General features: G+C 50.8%; 1 protein-coding gene across 1 annotated transcript in view; it reads right to left on the reverse strand.

The window, feature by feature from the left end:
* The window catches only part of LOC122546980 (T-cell surface glycoprotein CD5-like), a 10638-nt gene extending 1233 nt beyond the window's left edge, over window positions 1-9405 (reverse strand). The window contains exons 1-4 of the mRNA XM_043685581.1: window positions 9361-9405; window positions 6956-7096; window positions 3548-3610; window positions 1190-1300 (exon numbers count right to left, since the gene is read on the reverse strand). Of these exons, the coding sequence (XP_043541516.1) occupies window positions 1190-1300; window positions 3548-3610; window positions 6956-7096; window positions 9361-9382 (337 nt within the window). The 5' untranslated portion in view covers window positions 9383-9405. The remainder of the gene's footprint in view (window positions 1-1189; window positions 1301-3547; window positions 3611-6955; window positions 7097-9360) is intronic.
* Between the last annotated feature and the right edge of the window lie 283 nt (window positions 9406-9688).

Here is a 9688-nt window from a genome sequence, read left to right on the forward strand (position 1 = left end):
CCAATTCTGAATCCAGATAGCCAAATCTCCCTGTATCCCATACTTCCTGACTTTATGAATGAGCCTACCATGGGGAACCCTATCAAATGTCTTGCTGAAGTCCATATACACCACATCCACTGCTCTACCTTCGTCGACCTGTCTTGTCACCACCTTAAAGAACTCAATAAGATTTGTGAGGCATGACCTGCCCCTCACAAAGCCATGCTGACTGCCTTTAATCACACTATGCTTTTCCAAATAGTCATAAATCCTATCCCTCAGAATTCTTTCCACAACTTTGCTGACCACAGGTGTGAGACTGACTGGTCTGTAATTGCCAGGGATTTCCCGATTCCCCTTCTTGAAAAGTTGAACAACATTCGCCTCCCTCCAATCCTCCGTACGACTCCCGTGGAGAGTGAGGAGGCAAATATCCTCGCTAGTGGCCAGCAACCTCCTTTCTCACTTCCCAGAGCAGCCTGGAATAAATCTGGTCTGGCCCTGGGGACTTACCGATCTTAATGTTTTCCAACATTACCAACAAGGTAAAGGGAAACGATGTTATGAAGCAAGACCTCACCTTTTCTCGAATTTCATGGACATACCGCACTGTCAGAAGGTCAGTGCTGAGGGAGTGGGCACTGTCGGTGGGTCAGTGCTGAGGGAGTGGGCCCTGTCGGAGGGTCAGTGCTGAGGCAGTACCGCACTGTCGGTGGGTCAGTGCTGAGGGAGTACTGCACTATTGGTGGGTCAGTGCTGAGGGAGTGGGCTCTGTCAGAGGGTCAGTGCTGAGGGCGTGGGCACTGTCGGTGGGTCAGTGCTGAGGTAGTGCCGCGCTGTTGGAGGGTCAGTGCTGAGGGAGTGGGCCCTGTCGGAGGGTCAGTGCTGAGGGAGTGGGCACTGTCAGAGGGTCAGTACTGAGGGGGTGCCGCACTGTCGGATGGTCAGTACTGAGGGGGTGGTCACTGTCGGAGGGTCAGTGCTGAGGTAGTGGACACTGTCGGAGGGTCAGTGCTGAGGGAGTGGGCACTGTCGGAGGGTCAGTGCTGAGGGAGTGGGCACTGTCGGAGGGTCAGTGCTGAGGTAGTGAACACTGTCGGAGGGTCAGTGCTGAGGGAGTGCCGCGCTGTTGGAAGGCTACAAGATGTTTTGACTTTGTGAACGTTGATGTGGAAACATCTTCACTGTCCCCGGCCTGTGTCGTTACCTGGATAGGCAGACAACGTGTCTTTCGGCGGGCCGTCTGTGTACACGTTGCTGTTCGCACTCTGGGAGGACACTGGTCTGAAGTTGGCGTTATTGTTTCGGTGGAAGGAGACTTGTCAAATAAAATGCAGAAAGAAAAGTTTAGCGACTGACTAATACTGCTGTGCTATTGTCTCTGCTGGAGTTGGAGGGAGCGTATTTAGTTTTTGTATTTATTCTTCGGATGAGGGTCACATTGGCTGGCCCAGCATTTATTGCCTGTCCCTAATTGCCCCAGAGGGCAGTTAAGAGTCAACCCCATTGCTGTGGGTCTGGAGTCGCATGTCGGCCCAGACCAAATACGGGTGACAGAGTCCTTCCCTCAAGGACAGGAGTGTACCAGATGGAGTTTTCCAACAATAGATTCATGGCCACCACTACAGGTCTCATTCCCGATTTTAATGGAGCCCAAATTCCACCATCTGCCGTGGCGAGATTCCCCAGGACATTGCCTAAATTCACAGTCCAGCGATAGTACCACTGGGCCATCAGCTCCACCCCACCCCTGTAGGAACAGAGGAAGGCCATTTGGCCCCTCCAGTACTGTGGGATACTGTTGGCGAGTGTGTACTGGAGGTATACTGTCCTTCAGCACACACCTCCTGGGCTGAGTCTGGGACACGGTGTTGTGGGGAATGTTGCAGTGTAAGGGAAGTTGTTAGAGCTCACAAAACAGTGAGCTCCAGGTTTTCACCGGATGCACACTGAGAGTTGCAGATTAAGTTCGACTCCAGCGTTTAGAGGGAGCAGCTGGATTTGTGCTGCTCCCTAAGGTCCTTGTAATAACGCCTGATCAATAGTCATTGTGCGTCTTGCTCATCTGTTACCTCAGACCATGGCCTCTTCAGAGCTCTCAGTAGTCTATCCTTGGCCACTCATCACGAAACCCAAGGGAGGTTTGGGAACAGGGAATTCTCTCAGACAACTCTTACCCAATGGCACGTAGTTTTAATACATCGGGATTCAATTTGACATGGTCTTTTCCCCGGAGCATCAGAGGTTCATAATATCACGAGGGGCATGGATAGGATAAATAGACAAAGAGACCTTGAAGTGCAGGTTCATAGCTCCTTGAAAGTGGAGTCGCAGGTAGATAGGATAGTGAAGGAGGTGTTAGGTATGCTTTCCTTTATTTGTCAGAGTACTGAGTACAGGAGTTGGGAGGTCATGTTGCGGCTGTACAGGACATTGGTTAGGCCACTGTTGGAATATTGTGTGCAATTCTGGTCTCCTTCCTATCGGAAAGATGTTGTGAAACTTGAAAGGGTTCAGAAAAGATTTACAAGGATGTTGCCCGCTTTTTTCTTGCAGGAAAGGGACCTAAGGAGCAACGTTTTCACCCAGAGGGTGGTACGTGTATGGAATGAGCTGCCAGAGGGAGTGGTGGAGGCTGGTACAATGACGGCATTGAAAAGGTGGATGGGGACATGAATAGGAAGGGGTTAGAGGGAGATGGGCCAAGTGCTGGCAAATGGGACTAGATTAGGTTAGGATATCTGGGTCAGCATGGACGGGGTGGGCCGAAAGGCCTGTTTCCATGCTGTACATCTCTCTGACTCTAAATGGGACTAGATTAGATTAGGATATCTGGGACAGCATGGACGGGTTGGGCCGAAGGGTCTGTTTCTGTGCTGTACATCTCTCTGACTCCAAATGGGACTAGATGAGGTTAGGATATCTGGGACAGCATGGAGGGGTTGGGTCGAAGGGCCTGTTTCCGTGCTGTATATCTCTCTGACTCCAAATGGGACTAGATTAGGTTAGGATATCTGGGACAGCATGGACGGGTTGGGTCGAAGGGCCTGTTTCCGTGGTGTACAAGCCTCTGACTCTATCTGGGTGATATATCACATGATTGCAGTGAATCTAACCCCTTCTATAAAGCAGATCAAATCTCTGAACTCAAAAAAACAAAATGTCTTTCGAGTGAGTTATTTCGCCCCTTTCAAGGCTACAGTCAGTCCCTCGTTACGAAGGGTTCCAGTCTGTGAGAAGATTGATAAACCAGAACGCAGTATAAAATATTCATTTCGGGCAAACGTCTTCCTGATGAAGGGCTTTTGCCCGAAACGTCGACTTTCCTGCCTCTCGGATGCTGCCTGACCTGCTGTGCTTTTCAAGCACCGCACTCTAATCTTGTCTCTAACCCTCCAGCAGGACCCGATAAAGTAGTCGTTCACAAGTACAAGAAAATTATCACGTCATGGATCCTGAAATTTCAGCTTCGTGTTGGGTCTCCAACAGCATTCAATAAATTCGAGAGCAGAAAGACATAGGGGCGGAAATGGGTGACTTGGCCCATGGTGTGGCCTCTCCTTACCTGCATGGCTCGCTGCACCCGTGGGTCCAATCCACTGACGCTGCGTCTGCTTTCGGTGGAACACTGCATTCGGGGAAAGAGTTGGAGAGATTTACAGAGTAATTAACCTCTTGCACAGTATCGGACCAGGAGAGTGAGCGCGCGTGTCTGTCAATGGGCGGTGAACATGAAGATGTTGGTGCAGACTTCTTCCCAGAATCCTGCGTAGAATTTTCCAATAAAGCGTTAAGCTGGACGCCTGCCAGTTCCATAATAATTCCGAGGTTTCGCACTGCTAAAATCAATTTCTTAGGAATCGTGTATCTCTGTACTGCTGATCGGGTGTCTTCGGGTTTTCCCATGGTGGCCCAGAGACACAATGGCACCAGGGACCCGGGTAAATTCCCATCTCTGTGTGGAGTTTCCACATCCCCCCCCCCACCGTGTCTGCGTGGGTTTCCTCCGGGTGCTCCGGTTTCCTCCCACATTCCAGCGATATGCAGGTTAGGGTGGATTGGTCATGGGAAATTGTCCCATAGTGCCCAGGGATGTGCAGGTTTGGGTGGATTGGCCATGGGAAATTGTCCCGTAGTGTCCTATGTTATGTGCAAACGTCAGGGGTAAATGTAGAGTAATGGTGTAGGGGAATGGGTCTGGATGGATTACTGTTCAGCAGGGGGGGGGGGGGGGTCAGTGAGGACATGTTGGGCCAAATGGCCTTTTTCAACACTGTAGGGATTCTATTCTATGATTTTTGTTGATCAATATTTTAACTTTGATTTCATCTGATTTTTGACTGTCACATGTACCTAAGTACAGTGTAAAGTTTTGTTTTGTGTGTTGTACAGGCAGATCATACTGTTCAAAGATCATTGGTTGATAGGAGTAACAGGAATGCAAAGTACTGGGCTAATGGTAAGATTCTTGGTCGTGTAGGTGAGCAGAGAGATCTCGGTGTCCATGTACATAGATCCCTGAGAGTTGCCACCCAGGCTGACTGGGTTGTTAAGAAGGCGTACGATGTGTCAGCTTTTATTGGGAGAGGGATTGAGTTTCGGAACCAGGAGGTCATGCTGCAGCTGTACAAAGCTCTGGTATGGCCACACTTGGAGTATTGTGTACAGTTCTGGTCACCGCATTATCGGAAGGATGTGGAAGCTTTGAAAAGGGTGCAGAGGAGATTTACCAGGATGTTGCCTGGTATGGAAGGAATGTCTTACGAGGAAAGGCTGAGGGACTTGACGCTGTTCTCGTTAGAGAGAGGAAGGTTGAGAGGTGACTTAATAGAGACATACAAGATAATCCGAGGGTTAGATAGGGTGGACAGGGAGAGCCTTTTTCCAAGTATAGGGATGGCGAGCACGAGGGGGCACAACTTTAAAGTGAGGGGGCATAGGTATAAGACAGATGTCAGAGGTAGTTTCTTTACTCAGAGAGTAGTAAGGGGGTGGGATGCACTTCCTGTGACAGTGGGAGAACTCGCCAACTTGAAGGGCTATTGGACAGAAACCTGGCGAGGAATGGAATAGCGTAGGTTAGATGGGCTTCAGATTGGTTCCTCAGGCCAGCACCAACATCGAGGGGCCAAAGGGCCTGGAATGCTCTACGTTCTATAGGGCAGAGTGAGGAATGCAAAAAAATCATTAGATATGGAATTTGAGAGGTCCATTCAGGGGCCCCACAACACCTTCTCTCGCAGTTCCCTGCAATCTGCAGTCAAGATGGACTTTGCAAACATCTTGCCAGATATGTTCTTGGCACATCTGATCTCAAAGAACAAAGCTTTGATTGGTATGTTGGCCTCCGCAGCGAGAGGCTTGGAACACAGGAGCAGGGACGCACAGGGTGAGGCCACCCGTGGAGTATTGGGTGCGGTCTGGGGGGGGGGGGGGGTTCTCCTTTATCTGAGGAAGGATGTTCCGGTGATGGAGGGGGAGGGGGGGGGGGGGGGTGCAGCGAAGGGTTCCCCAGACTGATTCCCGGGGCTGACAAATGGAGAGGGACTGGATCGGTTCGGACTGTGGAACACCAACACCCAGCCCCAAGCAAGTTCCCCTCCGAGCCCCTCACTCGGAAATCCATCGGCCCGTTCCTTCCTGGGTCAGAATCCTGGGATTCCCTCCCTCGGGGACATCGTGGGTCTAACCCTACAGCACGTGGGCTGCAGCGGGTCAAGGAGGCAGCTCTCCCCCACACTCTCGGGGTGGGGTGGGGAGAGGGCAACTAGGGACGGGGGCAATAAATACTGGGCACAGCCAGTAACCCCTGCCCACCTCCCTCCAAGTTCCACTTTTAATTTTAACAGTTCACTGGAGGAGAGGGGGAGTGGAACCTCATAGAAACCTGGAACATTGTACCAGGATAAGTCAGAGCCAGGACCGGAGGCTGGTGGGGGGTCACAGTTTAACGATGCTGCGTTGGCCGTTTGGGAAGGAGATGAGGGAAAATGTCTTCACCCAGAGAGTGGGGCGCCTACAATACGGAAAACGACTGAGGCCAAAATACTGAGTGTTTCCGAGAAGCATTTGGATGTAGCTGTTAGGGCTAAAGGGATTAACGGGTATGGGAGTGGGTGGGAGAAAGCAGGAACACGGGGCTGAGTTGGATAATCAGCCGTGATCATATTACACAAGAGAGCAGGATTGAAGGGCCGAATGGCCTGTTCCTGCTCCTGTGTCCTGATGCATGTTGCCTCTGCAGGAGCCTGTGTCAATGCACACGTGTGTGTATCTGTGTCAATGAGAGTACGTGTGAGTGTGCGAGTGTGCATGTGAGCATGTATGTGTGTGTGCACATGAGCGAGTGTAAGTGAGAGAGTATGAATGTGTGTGTCTGAGTGTGCGAGTGTGCATGTGTGAGTGTGAATGTGTGAGTGAGAGTGTGTGTGCATGTGTGTGTGCGTGTGTGTGTGCGTGTCTGAGTGTGTGCGAGTGTGTGCATGTGTCTGAGTGTGTGTGTGTGTGTGTGCGAGTGTGTGTGTGTGTGTGAGTGTGTGTGTGCGAGTGTGTGTGTGTCTGAGTGTGTGTGTGCGTGTGCGAGTATGTCTGTGTCTGAGTGTGTGAGTGTGAGTCCGAGTGTGTGCACGTGTCTGAGTGTGAGTGTGTGCATGTCCGAGTGTGTGTGTCTGAGTGTGTGCATGTGTCTGAGTGTGAGTGTGCGCGAATGTATGTATCTGAGTGTGTGCATGTGTCTGAGTGTGCGTGTGCAAGTGTCTGTGTCTGAGTGTGTGAATGTGTGTGCGAGTCTGTGTCTGAGTGTGTGCATGTGTCTGAGTGTGTGAGTGAATGTGTGTGAGTGTGTGTGTGTGTGTGAGTGTGTAAACTGCCATGCATGTATGTCTCTGCATGTCTCACGCTGCTGTGGGTGCGGCGGTGTGTGCATGGACACGCACATCGACCCAGTGCCCCCCCCGGGGCGTCACACACTCGCCTTGCTTGCCGTTACGTTTATAAAGTTTCCAGACGTAGCTGAGGACCAGGAGCAGGAGTAAGATGACGACCAGGACGATGCAAGCTGTCACTCCTCCCGACAATCCTCTTCTGTCCTCCCGTAACGTCGTGCGGGGGGGTTCTACAGAAACACGAAAAGAGTTAGTCAGGGAGAGACAGCGCTGTCTCCGAGGGCACCCCGGGCGTGAGGACACAGTCAACACAGTTGGCTCCTCCCGCTCCACCACCCACTGCCTGGACCTGCTTATATCCTGCCCAGGCCCGGGAGGACAACAGCACTACCACCTTCTCAAGGGCAAATGGGGATGGGACATCGACGCTGGGCAGTCAGCGACGCCCAAGTCCCACAAACACATGAAAAGAGAAGGGCACTCAGAATAAGTGTGCACGAAGATCAGGAGCGTGGGGTGGGTGGGGGGGGGGGCGGGGGGGAGCTGCGTTCATCTGAGCACAAGAGTTGGCAGCTCATGGTCCAGTTGGATAGGACTTTGGCTCGGCTGCGCTTGGAATCCTGCGTCCAGTTCTGGTCCCCACATTCCCAAAAGGACGTGGATGCTTTGGAGAGAGTGCAGGGGAGGTCCCCCAGGATGTTGCCTGGTATGGAAGGTGCTGGCTATGAGGGGAGGTTGGGTAGGTTAGGATTATTTTCATGAGAAAGACGCAGGTTTAGTGGTGACCTGATTGAGGTCTACAAAACCACGAGAGGTACAGGCAGGGTGGATAAAGAGAAGCTTTTCCCTAGAGTTGGAGGGACTCAACTACTAGGGGTCTAGTCATTTGCCTTTCCAAAATGCAGGATCTAAGTTAAACTCCATCTGCCACTTCCCAGCCCGTTGGCCCATCTGGTCCAGATCCTGTTGTAATCTGAGGTAACCGTCTTCGCTGTCCACCACACCCTCCAATTTTGGTGGCATCTACGAACTCTCACGAAAGGATCAGTGACAACTCATTCCGAGCAGAGACCATGCCCTCCTGTTGGATGAGCTGGGGGGTAACAGGCTAAACCCTTGGTGGGGAAGGAGCTGAAATTCGTCATGCTGAAGGGCGTTGTGACTGAGCTTGGTGTCTCTGTCCACGGCCGAGGCGATGTGAAAGAGTCACCATCTGACGTTCCATACGTCAGCTGTAATTTATAACCAGCCTCCCCACGCCGGGTAACCCCTGTTTAACGGTCTTTCAATCCTAGGCCCTGCGGTGCAGATGACTATCGACGTTAGCATTTGGTTTCGCTTCATTTGACTTGTCTGTGAAAATCATCCGCGCCACGGTCAATGTCGTGACGCTCAAATTTGATTTGAGTTATTGTAGTCGCGTGTACCTAATTACAGTGAAAATCTTTGTTTTGCCTGTAGCACAGAAAGCTCACATCGAACAAGAAAATATACAACACCGAGCGCTTAGACAGAGCAAGGTAGGTCAAGTACTAGAAAGTGGGATTAGCGTGGATTGAGTGTAGGTCTCTTGATACAGATTTGATGGCCTTTAATATCTCTACGATCCCATAATTCTTTGTTTTATAGAATCGTGTAGGTTAGCTCTTCTGAACAATAGCTGCAATTGTGAATTCCTTTGATATTCTGAGAGAAAAGGTTTTACCAGACTCCATGCAGTTGGTAGCAAAAGCTCATCAAGTGAGCAGTTTGGGGCTCCATATCTAAGGAAGGGCGTGCTGGCCTTGGAGAGAGGGGGGAACAGGGGGTCCCAGAGGGGGTTCGCAAGTGGGCCTGAGTGGGATGCTCTTCGGAGGGCCAGCGTGGACCTGATGGGGCCGCGATGGCCCGCTTCTGTACTGTAGGGAGTCAGTAATCACACAAAAGGTGATCACACTGAGCGTCTGCGCTTTGCTTAAAGGACAGAAACGGGTATACACGGCAGATTGGCGACAGATCAGCAGCTCTCATGCAGACGGAGATCGCAAAATGTCAAATAAAAAAAGATCAAAAGAGCTAAGAAGAGTCTCAAAGCCAACACAAGACACACTGCAAAAACATTTAACCCACGCAGTTAACCCTGTAAAAGTTACAACAAAGTTTCTGGGGACCTTTAATCTAATCTTGCTGAGGCTTGCTTAAGTTAACAAGACATCAAATGCGACCTCTCTCTCTCTCTCTCTCTCTCTCAAGAAAGAGAAAGACAGAGACTTTGATCTGGGTATTATGCAATCTGTTCTGATATAACGCGATAGCTTCATTCCCAAATGATCCCGCATTCTTGGAAAATCGAGTAACGGTCACACCATTTAAACCAATGAGACCAGGATCGCATTATAGCCAGCAGGTAAAAGAAAGCTCACATTCTACCAATAACGGTCTCACATCTTCAAACACCTCACAGCCAATTCGCGTTGAGGAAACTCCCGTTATAATATGGCATGAAGGACAGTACCTATGTCACGCACAGGTCCCATCGGAAGGGTTCTGCTGCTGTGTCTCTGAGGCTAACTTAATAAAACATTCGCCACATAATTCCTAGTTCGTAACCTCAAAGATGGGCAAGGTGCCAAACGTTCGCAAATCAGTGTTAATGCAGCAAATATTTAGGAATTCTCCCTGGAGCGTCGGAGGCTGAGGGGGGACCTTATAGAGGTTAAAGGGGCATGGATAGGATAAAGAGACAAAGTCTTTTCCCCCTGGGGTGGGGGAGTCCAGAACTAGAGGGGCATAGGTTTAGGGTGAGAGGGGAAAGGGGCCTAAGGGGTAACTTTTTCACCCAG

The sequence above is a fragment of the Chiloscyllium plagiosum genome, unplaced genomic scaffold (genome assembly GCF_004010195.1).
Source record: "Chiloscyllium plagiosum isolate BGI_BamShark_2017 unplaced genomic scaffold, ASM401019v2 scaf_10860, whole genome shotgun sequence".
NCBI classification, from domain to species: Eukaryota; Metazoa; Chordata; class Chondrichthyes; order Orectolobiformes; family Hemiscylliidae; genus Chiloscyllium; species Chiloscyllium plagiosum.